We start from the raw sequence: 19,753 nt of genomic DNA on the forward strand, positions 1-19,753 counted from the left end.
ATATCGAACAAAATCGTACCTTCATTTCGACTAAGTTAATTTTTTTTTTCTCGAGAATTAACGGTTTTTTGACGAGTTTTAATTTTTTAATTTATAATTTCCGTGCCAATCGTGTTTTATCTGTAAATAATATTAGACGAGATATTATTATTATTATGTAACAAATAAATTTCCGACTCACAATCGAAGTTTGTATTTTATTTACATGTTTCATGTATCGAAAAAGAATGTTATTAATATTAATGATATGAATTGCATTGAATTAAATAATTATTTAATTTTATTTTGAAGTTTTCTTTTTAAACCTATTTTTACAGATTGTGCTGACAGGCCGTCTGCCAGTTTTATAAATTTAAACTGTCAATATAAATGTTCCGTCAGCTTTTTGAATTGACAGAGTATTTTTTCAATAATTACTCTGACAATGATATCTTAGTGTTTGGGAAATTGCAAAGAAATAATAAAACAGTAAATTATAATGTAGAAAAAAATAAACAGAATTTATATGTATGCGAATTGTTATTAGTAGCTTAATACGTATATTGCAAGAAAGTATTACTAGAAGTTTGTCAATATTAGTGTTGTTGTAGATAAGAGTAGTTATTACACGTACTATATAAATTTCTAGCCAAATTTTGAATAATCTATAATAATATCAGAATATTCAAAATTAAACATTATATTTGAGAAAATAAATGATAGTGAGTGATATCATAAATTAGTAAGAGTACTAAAATTAATGAAATTTTACAGATACCCAAAACTGCAAACCTGTCTTGTAGTGCCGCAACACCGGAGTTAAAAAATAAACAATGTTGCCACAAAAAATAGATAAAGTTATCCCTGAAAGTTTTTTACCGAATGAAATAATTTTTAAACCTGGTAAAGATATATCAGAATCGGTTCACAACGGGTCTTATTGCTCCTGTTCTCCGTGTGATCTAGTTACTTGCTTTGAATTAAGAAATCGAAAGCCTTTTTTATCTTGCACATGCAGTATGTGTCAAAATCCAGATACTTGTGCAGTTTCTAATAAAAATCTTAGTGACGAACAATTCAATTCCAAAAACATTAACGATATAAAGGTACAAAATGAAATTGAAGAAATCGAAACGGAATTATGCAGTGAAATAACGAAAGTTGCAAACACAGCACTCGACAATCGTGAATATACTAAGTTTAGCTGTAAAGACGTTTTGTTAAAGAGAAATAAAATAGATTGGAATGTGGAAAATAAATGTCATGATAAATCTACCACTCGTCAGTATGTCAACAGCGTTGCCGTTAACTACTTACCAAATGAAGGTAAAAATTCTACAGCGGAGTTAACTGCTCAAATAATGAATATGCCTTACCAAGACTTTAAAGATTCTCTCTCAATTGAAAATTCAAGAAAAAAATCATCATCAATAGAGATAAAGAGTTATCCATCGATTGAAAAGTTCCGTAAAAATTCCTTCTCGCCTCCTAAATCATCTTTTGAATTTAGAGATATTATGAAACCAGATTTTTTGACCAGATTAAAAGAAATCTATAATGCGTGTAGTTGTAAAGTTTGCGAATGCATTACAGGAACATCTTTGCTTATTAGTAATAACGAGTGCAACTGTAAGCCTTGTGATTGTGACGAATGTACTAACAATATAAAAAATCAAAGAAATGATATAAAACAGATACCTAACGATGGTTGCCCATGCGTTAGCTGTGATAGGAAAGATTGTCGTGGCGTTGTTAAGAAAACAGACGAAATAAGTTGTAGCTGCGTGCCATGTGATTGCGTGAAATGCGCTGAAGATTTTTCTACATCATGCGATTGTGAACCTTGTCAATGTATAGAATGTAAAGCATTAGGAGAATCTCTTTTTAAAAACAGAACAGTTATAGTAGCACCCGCACACGAAAATATCCAACATAATGTGTGTCAATGCGAACCTTGTGATTGTGTAAACTGCACACACAATTACAGTTCGATGGCCTCGAGCTTGAGACATCAAGTATCGACAGAAATTATTTTGAATAGGCACTGTCGTTGCGATGGTTGCTCGAATGACACTTGTCAATTAAACAGTGAAGATTGTAGATGCGAAATGCAAAGTAAAGTTATGAAGAAACCTATCGAAAGGGCAAGTCGTGACTATGATATTCATAGTACTTTGATTAGTTGTCAAAATAGAAAGAGAAAATTTAATAACAAAGATACCATAGTCACGTTTGCGTTATGTAATAATAATTGTAACACCATTTCTTATAGCAAAGTCAATGATTGTTTCTGCTCAAATTGTGAATGTCTTGTATGCAAAGAGAAAGGGAATCATAGGGAAGACACTAAACGAATACATAGTGAAATCTTAAATAGGTACTCTAAGCCATCTCTTGATTCTTTTAAAACTTGTAAGTGTTCCCCATGCGAATGCCAAATGTCTCGCAAAAGTAACGAATATGCAAATAAAAGAAAGGAAGAACATTTGAAAACATCATGCGAATGTAATAAATGTGATTGTTTTGCTTGTAAAGGAATTTTGAATATTAAACATGAAAATATTGTCCGTAATAAAGTGACTGGATTATTGTTCTCAGAAGCGAATTCTCATTTTTTACGAAAGGGCAAAATTTTTATACCATCGACGTTTGAAGTTGGCAAAGAAATCGTATCTCAACAACAAAGTTCTATAAATCTAAGTGATCATAATCTGAAAAGAAAACCAAAACAAATGTCTTACTTTAATGTTCCAGCAAATAATTCTTCCAGTACAAATATATCATGTCGCCAAATTGTTAGAGCTTGTCATACTGTATCAAAGCACAGAATTAGTGATAAAGTAATTAGTGAAAATTCAAAGTTTTCACCAAACGATATTCTATTAAAAGAATGTTTTCCAACGACTGACGATTCGAATCATATGGTTGATGAAATTAGTGTATTGAGAAAAGGCACTAAATTTTCTGAAAGAAATGCTGATAATAACGTAGATGATAAACTGTGTGAAATATTTAATGCAAACAAACCATATCCTATAAGAGATATGGTATTATTAGATACAATTATACATTTAACGAAAAGTTTATCAAAAACTAATGTATCATCAAATGAATTTGCACCGAATTCTGAAAATGTAATAAAAAATAAATATAGCGATGACAAAGATGAAAAAGACTTTTTTGATAGGAAAGTTCCGTGTATTCCTCTTACGCCTAAAGAATCAGCTCATACAATTCTTTTGTCTAATGTGGACGGTGTTGATGAAAATTTTGACGAAAAAAACAATTTTGAAAGATTAAATTCAGTTTCATCGAAAACATATATAATGTCATGTGATAAAAAATCATCTTCGTTGGTTAGTAATAGAAACGTTATACATAATATGGGCAGTATAAGTGTAAAAAATAATTTGGAAAGTGACTTGAAAGTTACTAATGATAAAATTTATACTGATTCTACGCTTTGTGGAACATTATTTAATGATAAACTAAATGAGAGTGTTGGTTTAAAGACCAATACATTAGATAATGATTTAAAAGTTAAAGATATCGGAATAACTGTAGTCAAAAGCAAGACAAAATGTAACTCTTATAAAAGCACTATTAAATGTATAGGTAAAAAATATAATAAAATGTATAATAAATTAAATAAAATTAAGCAAAATAAAGACACGATGAAGGAAGGTACAAAAAATATCAAAGTTCTTGAGAATAGAAAAGGTATTCTATCTGTTGGAAGCAATATTTTTCCTTTAAATGATAAAAATATAGAAAATTTAGAACATTCTGTAACCGAAGGAACAGATTCGGTTTTGCAAACTACGGTATCTTCAACGATGACACCTCACAATATTTTCAGTACCAAAGATGTTTTGCACAATATTATAGAAACGCAAACACAGGTATGTGTTTAGATTACATTAATTTGATAACTTATATTTCTGCCCACTAATTATAAGTTCTATTGCCGACAGAAATTCTACATTTTTATTATGTTCTCAAAATATTTCAATTATAAAAAGAGATTTTTTCTTATTTAATCTATAAATTTCAGAATTTCTACGAATTTATCTCCATTATTGTACCTACGTAATTCCTGTGTGGAATTAATAATAGTGCAAATGTACGCCTTTAATTAAACTATGAATGATATTATTATGTAATCTTTCAATATACAAATTCGGAAAATATTTTTGTTGTTATAGATTTAACATTTCTTATCAGAGTTTTGAAATGTACAATGGCTGCCATAATTTCAGAATATTGATACAGGCGATAACAGAGAAGCTTGGTCTATAATGAAAAAAAATTTATATCTCAATGGTTCCTATGTCACGAAAATTGAAGATGTTTGTACAGTACCATTGAAAGATTTCCACAAAAAGACGTCTCTAAAGTCAATTTCCATGCAAACCTCCGCATTTCTCAATAACATTGGAAGGAGTAGTGGCAATTATGCTTTGGTAAATAATATTATATTTTAATGAAAAACATAGAAAACGTAGTAAATAGGTTTTTTCATTACGGTTACTAATGAAATATCAAAACCATTGTTGAGTCAAAATCGAATTGAGCATATTAATTTTATATATATATATATATATATATATATATATATATATATATATATATATATATATATATATATAAATAATAAAGTAAATAGTAGTAAAAAGTAAGTAGTAGTAGTACGTGGCTACTGCCGCTCTGAGTCAGCAATATTAGAAACGTTTCGGGAGTTAGGGTAAAGTTTTCGATGTACACGGTCATTTTGGCCATATTAATAAAATTATAGTGTTCAGAAAACAACCCCAGGATCTTATTTAACCTCAGGATTTATCTACAGTATAAATTTAACGTACTTGAAAAAAGAAACGTGTGAAGTCGGCAAATTGTTAGCATATCGGGCATCCAAAGTACCTTGTAGTAGTATAAATGTATTAATGAATAATATATTAGTTACTAAATTGGTCAATTTTCAGACTAAATTATTGATCGAAGTCAATGACTTATTGAACTCACCGCTATTAAAATCATCACATTCGAGTAAAAAATGTGATGAATTAGAAGAAATATTGAGTCATCTTTCCAAGGTGATCACAATTTTATTTTTAAAGGACACTGGTTTTTTCTAAGTATATTAATAACTAACATTAATATTAACACAAATATTTACATCACTTATAATAATTATAATTAAGACAAAGCATTCGTGAAATGGTCACGTTTAGCATGATGCACCAAATCGTTAGCTTTTTCACTAATAATGTATCAAGAAAAATAATACCAAAGGCTCATAATTCTATGGACTCGTGCATCTAATTTAGAATTATATTACTATTTTTTAAAACATTATTGTTCTAGAAAAAATTGGATTTAGAATTTAAAACTGCCAGTAGTGATGCTACGTCCCAAACACTTGCAAATTTCAGCCCTATCGATAAAGAGACGTATTGTAATCTCATTCAATCAAGGGTATGTTATAACTTGATTTAAATTGATTTATCCAAAATAATTTTAGCATCTTTTAATTATTATTATGGTTTGCTAAAAATTTTCTAAGTACAATAATCAATGGAATAGTATCTTGAACTATCTCCTATCTTATAATAGATAGTGACATTCTTTAAAATTTTAATAAGACTCGTCATTAAATGTGTCGATATGACTTACTAAAAATGACTCAGGGATTTCTCTCTGTTAATCAATTTTGATTTATAATTTTTTTAATAGGTATACCTTCCAAGAAATACAAAATTAGTGATGGATAATTTATTGACCAACACGGCTTATAAATCAGACGAATTATTTACGAAACCAAATTTAGTACAAGGATATTTACAAAATATGCCCAAAATTAATGTAAGATAGTTTATTTACACAAACATTTATATGCTTCGTTGATGTTTTTAAGTTTCAAAGTATTAATATCTGTCTTTTTATAGTCTTGCCAAAGCAGCTGCCATGGTTTAAAAGCAACCTTTATAGGTATAAGAACTATATCCGATCACACCGTGATGGTAAAATGGAGATTACCGCGCGAAGTCGCTTACGTGCAAGGATATGAGGTTGGTAATTATTTTTATTGTAACAATGAACCAAACTTAATGATTAACAAATTGAAAATGAAAGCGAACATCCTTGACGCTGGTCATAGTTGGCATGGCCTGGTGGCCATAGTTGGCATGCAAAAGCTAAACAAATGTACTTGTTTTTCATTGGTTCAGAGTAGCTGCTAAAATAGTTTCCAATTGAATGTTTTTGATATATATTTCATTCGTCAGGGGTTCAGAAACAAACACGATACAAACACAAACCCCCAGACCTCGAAAAACCTATAAATACAATTTGTATGTAACTAGTTCATTTACAAAACGTTTCAAACAGGCAAAATATCAGAACTAAAAGTTTTAAAGTCATATCTTTGAAAAAAATATTAAGATATCCAATTACTCAACAGTTACAAGTTGACGGTCGACCAGTTCAGAAGATATTCAGCCCAACACGATGTATGGCTATCTTGACTTGCTTACCACATAGCGAGAAATTACTACTTACCATCCGTACACTTGCCACTTCTAACTTAACGTCTGATCACCAACCGGCTACCACTATTGTCTATCGTCCTCGTGTAAAATGTTGATTGTATTAGCAGTTAATTATAAATTGATGCCGTATAATTATGTTCATGTATTTTAACGAAATTTTAATGAACAAAATAAATGAATAAACAATTTACAAAAATTGTGTTTTATTAAAGTATGAAATACCTATGATGTAAAAAAAAATCCACTTGAAAGTTAAGATTGGTTAAATTAGATATATTGAATTTTTTGCAAATTACCATTGTGTTTACTAGCAAAGGAAAAAAAAAACGATTTCAATACTTTGACAAGTAATACAACGTAAGTAGACGAAAAAAATTAACAAATGCACTAGTCGTCACTACGATTTTCAAGGGTTCCCCTCGTTTTCTCTAAGATTCCACCGTCAGATACTGGTTTTTAACCGACTTCCAAAAAAGGAGGAGGTTCTCAATTCGACTGTATTTTTTTTTTTTTTTTTTTTTTTTTATGTATGTTACATCAGAACTTTTGACCAGGTAGACCGATTTCGACAAATTTTGTTTTAATCGAAAGGTGGTGTGTGCCGATTGGTCCCATTTAAATTTATTTGAGATCTAACAACTACTTTTCGAATTATATCTAATAATGCGTTTTTACTTGACGCTTTTTTCGTCGACCTACGTTGTATTATACCACATAACTTTCTACTGGGTGTACCGATTTTGATAATTCTTTTTTTGTTGGAAAGGGGATATCCCTAGTTTGGTACCATGATAAGGAAACCAGGATCTGATGATGGGATCCCAGAGAAATCGAGGGAAACTCTTGAAAATCCGCAATAACTTTTTATTGGGTGTATCGATTTTGATAATTTTTACTTTAATCGAAAGCTGATGTTTATCATGTGGTCACATATAAATTTTATCGAGATCTGATAACTACTTTTTGATTAATCTTTGATAACGCGTATTTACTTGACATTATTTGCGTCACCTTACGTTGTATTATAGCTCATAACTTTTTACTGGGTGCACCGATTTTGACGTTTCTTATATAAATTAAAAGCTACTATTCGTCACGTGGTCCCATTCAAATTTAATTGAGATTTGATTAGTAATTTGTGATTTATATCTAATATTGCGTATTTACTTGACGGTTTTTTCGTCACCCTACGTTGTATTATACGTTATATCTTTTTACTGGGTGCACTGATTTTGATCTTTTTTGTATAAATCAAAAGCTAATACTTGTCATGTCGTCCGTTTTAAATATGATTGAGATATAATGAGCAATTTTTGAGTAATCTTTGATGACACGTATTTACATGACGATGTTAAGACGACTGTGGTCATGTTCAATACTTTGCCACAACGCCATCTATCAAAATTTAATGAAATTACTTCGTTCACTATCGATCAAATTACAATATTCCACTAGAGTAGAGAGTAGCAGTTTATTCGTTATAAATATATTTGAGTTTTTAATTTTTGAGTTATCGCTAATACTGGGTATTTACTTGGCTATTTTACGTGCCTGCCCCGGAATAAAAAAATTGAACAGTAAAATCTACTGAACGAATGACCTTGTTAGAGATGGCGTTCAGACGTTTTCTAATAACGCAATTAGGTTCCGATAGATGGCGTTATTAGATTCATTTATTTACAATTTGATATAGTAATAATATATTTCTCAGACTAGTAAGCCTTTTTGTGCCTATTTAGACAGTTGATCTGAAGGGGTAAACTCCAGTCGTGCATCGGTGGTGTGTGAAAACATGAACAGTACATATTTTTAATAAAAAAAGACATAAACCGTAATTCAATATAAATCCGCTTCAACTAAAAAACCCGCCGTAATAAGCGATGTCAGCGCTTCGCGCGAATCGACGACGGGCCTTTTATGAAATTTCTGCCTACAATCGCTAACAAAATGTTAGAAATAACAGTAGAACATTATAATTATAATTCTACAATTTTATAATGTCGCGTTATATGGAATACGAACAAAGTATTACTATTTTTTCGTCGATCTACGTTGTATTACTCTTCGATGTAATTGAAGTCGGTTTTTTTTTCGTTTGCGAGCAAACACAATTATCTTATCATGGTACCATCCTTGGAATATCTCCTTTCCACAAAAAAAGAATTATCAAAATCGGTTCATAAACGACAAAGTTATCCCCGAACATACATAAAAAAATATATACGCGGATTGAGTAACCTTTTTTTTGAAGTCAGTTAAAAAGAAGCACAAGATAGATATTATATAGATAGAATATGCTTTATTGCACACCACTCAGAAAAGATTTACATAAAAACACTTATTTAACATAAAGATAGTAATGTACAAAGGCGGTCTTATCGCTTAGTACCGATCTCTTCCAGACTTTCCAACCTTTACAAATAGGAAAATATGTATTGAAAAGGTAGGTGCAGCAGCGTAATCTTCTAATATATAAAATTCTCGTGTCATGGTGTTAAACATTGAACTTCTCCGACACGGCTCGACCGATTTTAATAAAATTTTGTGGGCATATTGGGTAGGTCTGAGAATCGGCCAACATCTATTTTTCATACCCCTAAGTTATAAGGGGGGGGGGATTAAGCGGGTTAATAACATATATGGCAAAAAAACGTTTGCGGGGTCAGCTAGTTATCTATATAATTTGTAAATAAAACTCACAAGTATGCACAAGTATGACGCTTTATTAATTACACGCAAGTGAATCAATGAATGAGCATTAGGTGCTTCCAGTTGTAAGTAGGACGTGATGAGGATGTAGAACGCAGGTAATTCAAAAAATTTGACAAAGATAATCATAGATAAATGTAAGTGAAGTACCGTTTACATTTAAATTTCTTCTGTAGTGGTAATATTCTGTGATGCTAAGGTAAAAAAAAAATATATATATATATATATATATATATATATATATATATATATATATATATATATATATATATATGTTAAATATAGGCTAAAACGAGACAACATTTTCTTGCAACTTATTCTCTGCTACATTTCTTCTTCTTCTTCTTTTATTTTTGGCATACGATCGCCATTAGCGACATGCTACATTTAGATCTCATAAAGATGAAATTGTCAACTTGGGTAAAGATTTTTCATAAAAGGTAGATATTCTAAGAATAACACTTAATTTAAGGCATTTGGAGAACTTTTGCATCCCAAGTAACGTAAATTGTACGGGTCTTATAGGACAAACACCAAATCGATATAATAATTATAATATTATTATAGCAGGCATTAAGTCACTTTTGCCAAGAATTATTAGTTACTAGCTGTGCCTGTAACTTCGTCCACGTTTTGGGTATTTACATGTTCAACGTTCGTTAAATTGGTTTAACTTTTTTATTTATGAACCGATTTTCATGAAACAAACACCAAATGTTAAGTGAAGCTTACCATTATATAGCAGTGAAAATCACATCACGAGATTAGCGTGCACAAACGGACGGACAAACAGACAAAAATTCTAACAATCATTATTGTGGGTGCTATTTGCGTTGATAAAGGTCGCAATAATATTTTTTCTCGTATATCTTCCATGTACAGACAGCGAGAATTATATTTTTATTATATTTAATCATAGATTAATAACTTTATTTGTCCAAAATGAAAGATTAGTTTATACTTTTTTCTGTGTCATAGAAACAATCTGCCATAACTACCCTGACACTTTTTGGAACAAATTTTCTGTGACACGTAGCAAAATGTGATCATATGAATATGACTTATTTACGACAAAATGAACCCCAATCAACGTAAAAACGCTCGTGGTATCGGCAAAAGAAACAACGCCGATGCAAAAGAACAAGACACTACTTTAAATCATGACGAAATCGAAGAATTGTTACCTCCTAAAAGTAGAAGGAATCCTTTTAAAACAAGCAAGCCCATGACCAACCGGTGTTGTTATGTGTCTCCTGACTATAAGGACGTTGAACAGTCGACAGAATTTTCTGGAGTCGATGATCAAGTACGTTTTTTCACTAGAATGTTCGACTATTATTCGGCTAAATAAAACTGTTCTTTAGTAGTGTTCTGTCCCTCTAGTAACTTAGTGAGTAAGGTGGCCAGAGCTCCAGGGGAGGGTCAGGGGCAGGGTCACTAACGCGCTTGCAATATTTTTTTTCTTGTGGTCTTGCAGTCGCCTATAAGCAATATACGCTAATTGTTTACCAGCAGGTGGGCCGTAAGTTTGTTTGCCGACCTAATCGTAAAAAAAACTTTTTTAGACATACTTTTATGATAGTATCTCTTCATTAGCAAAGTATTAGGCTTTTATAGCTATATGCAAGTAAAACCTGTAACATTTGAATACTACTATTATTTTTTAATGTTCTTCACTTATAAACAATATAGAAACACGAAATCTGATCCTTTGTCATTTGTTCAGCTTATCTTAAGGCACCTACGGTAATTAGATAGTAACTAATTTCAGTTTCACAATCTTGTTCTGCAACAATACGACTTTGATCCCAGTATTCCTGACACAATAAAACAACTGAAGGAGTTGAAAAAAGTACTCTGTGGTGTAACACCGAAGGTTGAAAATTGCTCACAGTATGTCAATCCAAAGGTTAGGGAACCTATGTACGTAGAAACGGCAGATGGTTCTCAGTGGCAAAGTATAGACAATGCAGATGATATTGAGGACTATCTCAGCACGGAAAAAGGTTAATTAAATTTAAGGTTAATAAAAGGTTAAAAAAAAAAAAATTAGAAAAGAAATTGGTCAATCTTCGTTAAAAAAATCCACAAGGGTTGTCTGTTTACTTGTTAATGCGGTTGTATTGTTGTTTTATTTCTTTAAAGCAACATAAAGGGATTTGAATTAATTGGGAACATAATTTTTTATCTGTTGTAAAATTAAATTACACTGATCACACTGGCCAAAAAAAATTAATCCGGGAGTAGAGAGGTTACTATTGGACTCTTATTGGCTTTGGTTTGCTGAGTCCAAATCTGTTTACAGATTTATGTAACCTACAACGTTCTTTTTTTCCTCATCGATCAACTTAGATATGAATAATGGAACATTAAAGTTCCCCTTTTTTGAGAAACAACCTATGCCTTCCTAAATTTGGCCTCTTATACGTGGGAATTTAGTTTTTAAATACTTAATGCTTTTCCATCCTGTTTATTGCTTTCAAACGTGCATAGGTCAGCCTTTTGTATTATAGATGTGGATTTTTTGCGTTGTAAGACTACTACAAAATCACCACAAATAAAAGAAAATGGTGAATTTTTACGTTTGTGGCATTGTCTTGAACTTGAAAAAATTAAAATTGAACACATTGGAAAATTTTATATTCAATAAACAGTAATGTAATTAAAACTAACTTACTAAAAACTCAACAAAAACAAACAAATAACTCTTTGGTTTTTCTTATGACTTTGTCCACACGGAACTTAGTAGTCATCAACAACTTGCTATCTCTTTCTAACACCGAAATAAGTGCAAAACAATGATATTCATACAAAAACGAAATTTGACGAATTTTAGTGAAATTTTTTAACTGAGGTAGGGCACAGCAGGGATTTCCTGCTCAAAATCTGGAGCAGCCCGACTGGGGTAGTATCTCGACCTTACAGAATATCACAGTTAAATAATACTGTTTTCAAGCAGTATTGTCATCCTGTTGGTGAGTAAGGTGACCAGAGCTCCTGGGGGGGATTGGGGATTGGGTCGGCAACGCGCTTGCGATGCTTCTGGTGTTGCAGGCGTCTATAAGCGGTAATCTCTTACCATCAGGTGAGCCGTACGCTTGTTTGCCGACCTAGTGATATATATAAAAAAAAAAATACCAAAAATGATCATTGCAACATTTGACGTGCTGGAGAAATTATAAGTAGGTATATATTTGTATTTATCGCGTCCATACTGAGGGAGTTCACATATACGCATATTAGACCAGTGTTATTATTACATTTTTAGAGGACGCAGTCATCAAAACCTATGACACCAGTGACCATATCCATATTTCCGAAGTACCAAACATAAGAGTCATAGTAGAGAAATTTTCGAAGTTTAAGAAGAATGATGTTGAACTCAGAAAGTTGGAAGAAAAGATAGTATGCATAGAATATGACGTATTTGAAAAGTGTTATGTTGAAGACTTCAAAGAACCGATACAGAAGTTGAGAGCTTACTTCTCTATAAGACCGACATACGATAATAAAGGTACTTTTTAAACATATGATGTGATAATCGTGTTTGCTCGCAAACGAAAAGTAACCGACTTAAATTCCATCGATCAGTAATAGGTAGACGAAAAAAAAAAAAATCGGTTGTCTGTAAAGTTGGTTTACGGACGATAGTTTGACGTGACAATGTCATAACAAAATATCTCCTCGGACGTATAGGACCATCGAGTGATAGTATATGGAATACCTATGGATAGATGCGGCGCAAGCCGCATCTTTTAGTCTATCACTCGATTGGCCTATCGTATATATATATTCCTTATACTATCACTGAGCGTAACGGGACAATGAGCGTAACGCAATGAGTCATCCTTTTTCGTGCATGCCGCCGGCGTTCATCGATTTATAAGACGCTGTCACGTCAAAATTGTCAAGTAAATAAGCGTTATTATAGATAACTCAAAATGTATACTGTTTAATTATTATAAATAATACTGCTTTCAAGCAGTTTCGTTTCTGTGGTGAGTAAGGTGACCAGAGCTTTTGGGGGGATTGGGGGTAGGGTTGGCACCGCGTTTGCTTCTAGTGTTGCAGTTTATGGGCTACGGTAATCACTTACCATCAGGTGAGTCGTATATTTGTTTGCCGACTTAGTTAAATAAAAAATGTACTTGTCAGATTTCAATCAAATTAAAAAAAAATCGAAATCGGTCGATCCAGTAAAAAGTTCCGAGGTAAAACACATAATTGATAATCTCCTTCTACCTTAACCTGTCTTAAAAATAAATTTAATGTTTACGCGTGTATTTTAGTACACATGAGTTCTTTCATTTCAAAAAAAAAAAAACTACAAAACAGGAGCTCTCATCAGCATATATAATCTGTCTCACACATAGCCTCGTAAAATTCATTTCAGAAATACCAGCGTCAACTATACCATCTCAAATAAAACGTAACTTTAACATAACCAACGAAGATTTAGCAAAACTAAACGAAAAGGAAATAGAAATTATTGATAGTAAGATCGCCGAAAACATACCGTATCTGGATGATCTTAAAAAAGTGCTTAAAAGAAATCAAGCAATAATTGCAAGGAAAGAAAAAAGTTCCTTAGATCTAATGTCATTGTATAAAATGGCCAAAAGAAAATCGTCACTCTCAGAAGAAGCTTCCAGAACAAATCTTTCAAAAGCTGAATTGGAAGAAATAAAAGAATTGGTTACCAATAAATGTGCAACTAGCAAACATGGTATAAATAGGAGAACAATAAAGACTGACAAAGGCTTAGCAGAAATTCAAAGGGACCAAACAAAAAATGCTGTATCTGAAAGTATATTTGCTGAATTGATAAAAAATGATATGTTGGGTTTGAAATAAAAAATGATAGTTTAATATAAACATTTTTAATAAACAAACAAAATAGTATCTATAAAAATAATTTTTAAATATTATTCGAGTTATAGTTTTAACTTTTAATTAACTGCTCATACTGCTATGTTTCATTTAAAACATCACTAACTTTTACCATTTTCAACCGATTCGGGATTGAAAGTAGGGTCGAGGCCTAGTTTTTTCATTTCTACCGCCATTTCGAAAAGATAATCGTAGCACTCAGTCCTGTAAATATCATTGTATATTTAATTTAATAAAATGAAGGAAAAAAAAAACTAGAGTCGAATAATTTACTACAAAGTAACTGACTCGACGAACTTAGTATAGTATAGTTATGTTTTCTTTTTCATTACGCAATATAATATACGCAAATATTGTCCTGAGATTATTTTCATTACCAAAAAAAAACGACATCCAATTTGGTGCAGTCGTTCAGAAGATAAATAATACTAAATAATACTGTTTTCAAGCAGTATTGTGCTCCTGTTGGTGAGTAAGATGACCAGAGCTCCTGGGGGGAGAGGGGGGGGGGGATTGAGGATAGGGTCGACGAAACGTTTTTGCGATGCTTCTGGTGTTGCAGGCGTCTATAAGCTGCGGTAATCTCTTATCATCCGGGGCGAGGTGGCGAATGCTAGCGCGACCCCATCTCGGCCCACCCAGGCGGACGACTGCTCACACGTGGTGGTTTTTAGTCAGTAGGAGTCTGACATAACCCTCTGGCGCCCCCGCGCTGGTATCCCCCACGGATTTCCCCCACGTAAAAAAAAAAAGAAAAAAATCTCTTTATCACGTGATATAAAAAAAAGATGTGCGATATAATTTTCAGTAATAATTTTTTAAGTAATACTTCTTTATGCATGCTTGACTTGGGTAGTAAGCTGGTGAATGCGTGACGAGAGCGTTACGAAAAGTGTGGTCGGGCGAGGCGAACGGAAATTGAGAGGGGGATATAATAAGTTAGATCTAACTAAATATTTAATACATATTTTTACTTCACAAAATGTAACTACTATTGCCAAGATGTTAGACAAAGTGTCTACAAATCTTCACCATATTCCTAAATTCTAATAATTATAATACTATGTTTATATAATATTCTGTATACTTACATAGTTTTGGCCTGTTGCCAATTATCTCCCCATACATACACACCATGCCGCCTTACAAGTACTGCGCTAGTGCCAGGATATTTAGCTAAAACGTCCGCTAAACTACCAGCTAGGTCTTTCTCAAATGGTGTGTTTTCTATTATAGGGACGACTAATTTCTCATCGTAACGAAGGTATCGTCCTAACTTGGCGTCCTTGATACCCTGTAAGTTATTCATTATATTATTAATATTTACTTTGCATTAATTTAACTTTCCGAGCTGCTATAATTTTAACGTAATATAGTAATACTAGCTGACCCCGCAAACGTTTCTTTGCCATATATGTTATCAACCCGCTTAACCCCCCCCCCCCCCCCTCTTATAACTTAGGGGTATGAAAAATAGATGTTGGCCGATTTTCAGACCTACCCGATATGCCCACAAAATTTTATTAAAATCGGTCGAGCCGTTTTGGAGGAGTTCAATGTTTAACACCATGACACGAGAATTTTATATATTAGATTAAACGTAAATATGTCGATGTTTTATTATTTTCTTTTATACAAATCATGACAAAAACTCATTTTAAGTTATATCTAAAAAAATAATGCTTTTGTGTTGATATTCTAAAAACCAAAAATAATAAATTTAAAATCAAATAATTTTTCAAATTTCTCATTACCTCATAAATAAATGGATTTTTTTTTATTTTGTTGTTTGACTTTATATTTGAGTACTTTAAAAAGTAAATTTAAAATTGATTGCATGATTAATGTAAAACTAACAGATAACCAAAAACACTTTTACAGTGAAAAATAACTATGCATACATATTAATATCATTTTAATATTTAAATTACCTTAATCATTTCTTGGTGAGTGATAACAAATTCCTTATCATACAACAGAGTACATCTCACTGCATGTGGAGAGTGTGTGTGTATGACTGCCCCGGCATTGCGTTCTCTGTATGCAAGCATGAATAGTGGCGTGCATTGACTTTTCTTTAGCCTGAAATTATAAAATATCTTTTTAGACAATTTGAACTATACTTGTTATGTATTATATACATATAAATATATTGAGATTAAAGTTTCATAGATAAAATCACATGTAGAATTAACATAGATTTAAAAAAAAAAATTAAGACTGAGTGAGTGGTAATTAAGATTGAGTGTTCAAGACATTTCCTAAATACAAAGAAAAAAAGATCTTGATTACGAGTACATGTCAATTCAGTTCCACTTCCATTTGGTTATAAATCATTACATCGGGTGGATTTATGAAAAATGATTCAAAACGTCAATTAATGTAATTGTTACTGTTAAAATATAAGAGGGAGTGGTCGCCCAGACGCCCAGTGGTCGTAATTGTATGTGTCAAACGGTAGTGTATGTAATGTTGTTTTATTGATTTAATGTATTTTTTATTCATAATTTTATACAATATTAGTATTCTGCACTACTTTTCGATATAAACTACAAGTGTGCTAAATTTCATACTGCACAGTTTTCATAAAAAGGGTTACAAAGTTTTCGCTTCATGTATTAATATATAGAAGATTGTACAAATGTCATGTAATAATGTAACTCATATTAAATATACAAAACAGAAATTTGTAATCCTCAGTAAATAGATTTTTATAGTATTTTTTAAATATTTCGAAATATTGTAGGTAAGGTAGTAATTCGCAAACCCACACTGGAACAGCGGCTTAAACCCAGCAGTGGGATATTACAGGCTGAAGGATAAAGTTATAACTGTCCCCACAAAGAATTATAGCAAAAAAAGTGTGGTTTTCATTGTTAAAAAGAGTTATTAAGCAACAATTACATTGGGAACGAGATTCTTTGCTCATTATGATGTCTCGTTAAGTGATACAAGATTTAACTTACTTTGGTATTTAATATTTTTATTATCATTACAGCAAATATTAAAAGTTCAAATATCTAAGTACAATTTTTAAATACTCTTTAATCAAATAAATTTTTTTAACTTTAAACTGAAACTCCAGGCAACCTTAGATAGTGGATAGATATACAAATGTTGGTAAAGAAACTTTGCTGTATCTATAAATCTTGTGGTAATAAAAATATAAAAGAATTACATTACATACTTTTTATCAGGAGGTGGTAATTCTAAGTCCTCATCATTTATTGTTTGAACAAATAGATCATCTGGTTTCATTCTCTCCTTTTGGACTCCTGATGGGGCGATATAAATTTTATCACTAAAAAGGAAAATATAAAATTAAAAAAAAAAATTGTTTCATTTAAGTAGTTCTGCAACCTGTGCTAGCTTAAAAAAACGGTGTTACAGGCTTGTCTAATACAACTTATTTATATACTTTTCACTCTAAAAACAATTGGAATCTCATTATTTAAAATATTTAAAAAGAGTTAGTTTATAAATATATATAAACTCAACTGAATCGCATTGAATAAGCTTAGCACTTTTACTGAGGTAGGTACAGCAGAAAATATCCTGCTCAAATCTAGAGCAGCCCGACTGGGGAAGTATCTCTCAACCTTATAGAAGATCACAATCAAATAATACATCTCTGAAGCAGTGTTGTGTTCCTGTTGGTGAATAATGTGACCAGAGCTCCTGGAGGATTGGGGTTAGGGACAGCAATGCGCTTGTAATGGTCTTGGTGTTGCAGTCTATAGGCTACAGCAATCACAATCAGGTGAGCTGTACACTTGTTTTCTGACACAGTTGTATAAAAAAAAATGAATGTTGCAGTGTTACTGCCCCCTATATAGCAACTGCCCCCTATATAGTAGAAGGAAATGAACTTCATTCATTATGCTTCACCATTACAGAATAGTTATAATTTTATGAATTTTAATTAAACATAGTAAACTACACATTTGAAAAATGAATACAAAATAGGTAATACATATATAAAAAGCTTGATCTTACCCTTCTTTGATGGAAATACCTCCACCTGTTCCCGTCACCCATCCCAAGTGGTAGAACTGATTGCAGAGCTCGGGGATCAAGTTCCGAGGGTGTTCCTGTGTATGAAATAAGTTTTAAGTTTAAATTATTATTTTAGAATTATTATTTTAGATTTTAATTATTTTTAAAACAGTGGAAAGCTCTATTTAAAGGCAACTTTTATTTTTAAACATTATACTATATGTATGTGTAGCATAATAGTAGGTAACATTTTAAGTCAATGGTTTGAAAAGGTCCTGAATTAACTTTTATAGAATTTTTCTTTAGATAACTAATAGGTATACCGTTACGAAATTGAAGATGTGCACGAAGATGTACATTGAAGATCTACGCAATTATTCTCAAGTTAATGACAACAGCATTAATTAACAATGGTTTTTCGTAAAATTAGAAAAATAAACGAATCAAATAATCTTGGACATTTTGCAACGATAATTTCTTAAATTCATAATTGTGTATATAAAATAGCTTTAGTTATGATCAGTTTCTATTAAAACTTTACTAAAATCAAATAAGAATATTCTACTTACTGATCCGAATTCCGTCATATTTGTCCTTTCTTTCGAATTCGTCAACTTACGCGTTTTAATTAAAATAGTCTGTTAACGTTACAAGTAATATTGATAACTCAGAATTGTTGAACTTGACTGATAAGACTTATCTATTCAAATTATTCATTATTTGAGAATATTATCAAATCTTTCAAAACACCGAATCCGAACATAATTCACTGATACAATTGACATTTGTTTCTTGACAGCTGTCAGTAGTTAATGATTTTGGTCTTGGGTCTTGTATCCTCAAAACTTTTAGGATAAATTGTCAAGTCGAAAAGCATTATATTGAACCGTTATTGAAAGCATTATTTATAGAATAGATATAGTTATTACGTTATTTTGGAGCCATTATACCGATATATTTTTTACCGTACATATCTACTGGTACATATCTATGCCGTTACCGTTAATTGTTATGGTTACCTATAAAGGCTATGTATAAAGGTAACGAATTATTGCGTTCGTACAATGTACGAAATAGACGGATTATATTTGTAATTTGGGACCGTTTTTGTTGGTTCTACAATTATGTATGAGTAATGCGCCTTGCTTCTTCAGTGTGTATTATTAGTGTTCTGTTTTGGAAAACAATGATGCAATATAAAGTAAACTACTGTTAGTTGTTTATTATTATTTATTTTATTGAAACAATCTCTTTGAATAAGTTTTTTTTATTAACAACAATAACTGAATTCAAGTGTTACAATAATCGATTGATGAAAAAGTTACATGTATAGTACCTATATACATGTTACATGTATAATTATTTGTTTTTTTTTTCTGATTAGCGGTCTTCCCGTCAAATACTTTTGCAAATAAAAGTGACATTTTTTTTAAATTTTTCCATAACTACGATTCTCAAAACTTTTTCATGATGATGTAAAGTCACTCTCACGGAGTTAAGATTATTTATTATTATAAACATGTACTATGTGGCTACGGTACTAAAGAATATAGCCACCCCCTCTCTTCCTGTGGGTGTCGTAAGAGGCGACTAAGGGATAATACAGTTCCGCTACCACATTGGAACTTAAA

At 31.5% G+C, this 19,753-nt stretch overlaps 3 protein-coding genes across 5 annotated transcripts; 2 read left to right on the top strand and 1 right to left on the bottom strand.

The window, feature by feature from the left end:
- Positions 1-668: 668 nt before the first annotated feature.
- Positions 669-6,723, top strand: LOC123658354. Of its 3 annotated transcripts, XM_045593782.1 has the most exons (7): positions 669-3,881; positions 4,239-4,442; positions 4,962-5,072; positions 5,344-5,454; positions 5,713-5,841; positions 5,925-6,047; positions 6,440-6,723. In XM_045593782.1, exons 1-7 carry the CDS (start codon positions 813-815, stop codon positions 6,620-6,622), a joined length of 3,930 nt encoding a protein of 1,309 aa, XP_045449738.1. In that variant the 5' UTR covers positions 669-812; the 3' UTR covers positions 6,623-6,723. The 3 variants fall into 3 exon arrangements, with proteins under 3 accessions (XP_045449738.1, XP_045449739.1, XP_045449740.1); XM_045593783.1 differs by lacking the exon at positions 5,344-5,454; XM_045593784.1 differs by lacking the exons at positions 4,962-5,072; positions 5,344-5,454; positions 5,713-5,841.
- Positions 6,724-10,311: 3,588 nt separating this feature from the next.
- On the top strand, positions 10,312-14,105 carry LOC123658647. The gene is made up of 4 exons (XM_045594011.1): positions 10,312-10,542; positions 11,008-11,242; positions 12,505-12,750; positions 13,630-14,105. Exons 1-4 carry the CDS (start codon positions 10,312-10,314, stop codon positions 14,088-14,090), a joined length of 1,173 nt encoding a protein of 390 aa, XP_045449967.1. The 3' UTR covers positions 14,091-14,105.
- Positions 14,106-14,203: 98 nt separating this feature from the next.
- LOC123658437 (probable methylthioribulose-1-phosphate dehydratase) lies at positions 14,204-18,918 on the bottom strand. The gene is made up of 6 exons (XM_045593860.1): positions 18,692-18,918; positions 18,123-18,217; positions 17,314-17,427; positions 16,058-16,208; positions 15,218-15,420; positions 14,204-14,330 (listed from the first exon to the last, which is right to left on the bottom strand). The coding sequence occupies exons 1-6, from the start codon at positions 18,707-18,709 to the stop codon at positions 14,228-14,230; spliced, it is 684 nt and encodes a 227-aa protein (XP_045449816.1). The 5' UTR covers positions 18,710-18,918; the 3' UTR covers positions 14,204-14,227.
- Between the last annotated feature and the right edge of the window lie 835 nt (positions 18,919-19,753).

The sequence above is a fragment of the Melitaea cinxia genome, chromosome 12 (assembly GCF_905220565.1).
Source record: "Melitaea cinxia chromosome 12, ilMelCinx1.1, whole genome shotgun sequence".
In the NCBI taxonomy this organism is placed as follows: Eukaryota; Metazoa; Arthropoda; class Insecta; order Lepidoptera; family Nymphalidae; genus Melitaea; species Melitaea cinxia.

Bases quoted from the DNA above. Each gene is read 5' to 3' on its own strand.
- LOC123658354 (XM_045593782.1), top strand. From the start codon at position 813: ATGTTGCCACAAAAAATAGATAAAGTTATCCCTGAAAGTTTTTTACCG. The intron at 5,073-5,343 runs GTGATCACAATT...TTATTGTTCTAG, and splicing joins TATTGAGTCATCTTTCCAAG to AAAAAATTGGATTTAGAATT. The intron at 5,842-5,924 runs GTAAGATAGTTT...GTCTTTTTATAG, and splicing joins AAAATATGCCCAAAATTAAT to TCTTGCCAAAGCAGCTGCCA.
- LOC123658647 (XM_045594011.1), top strand. From the start codon at position 10,312: ATGAACCCCAATCAACGTAAAAACGCTCGTGGTATCGGCAAAAGAAAC. The intron at 10,543-11,007 runs GTACGTTTTTTC...AACTAATTTCAG, and splicing joins TTTCTGGAGTCGATGATCAA to TTTCACAATCTTGTTCTGCA. The intron at 12,751-13,629 runs GTACTTTTTAAA...AATTCATTTCAG, and splicing joins ACCGACATACGATAATAAAG to AAATACCAGCGTCAACTATA.
- LOC123658437 (XM_045593860.1), bottom strand. The intron at 17,428-18,122 runs GTAAGATCAAGC...TTTCCTTTTTAG, and splicing joins GGTATTTCCATCAAAGAAGG to TGATAAAATTTATATCGCCC. The intron at 15,421-16,057 runs GTAATTTAAATA...AATAACTTACAG, and splicing joins CTCACCAAGAAATGATTAAG to GGTATCAAGGACGCCAAGTT.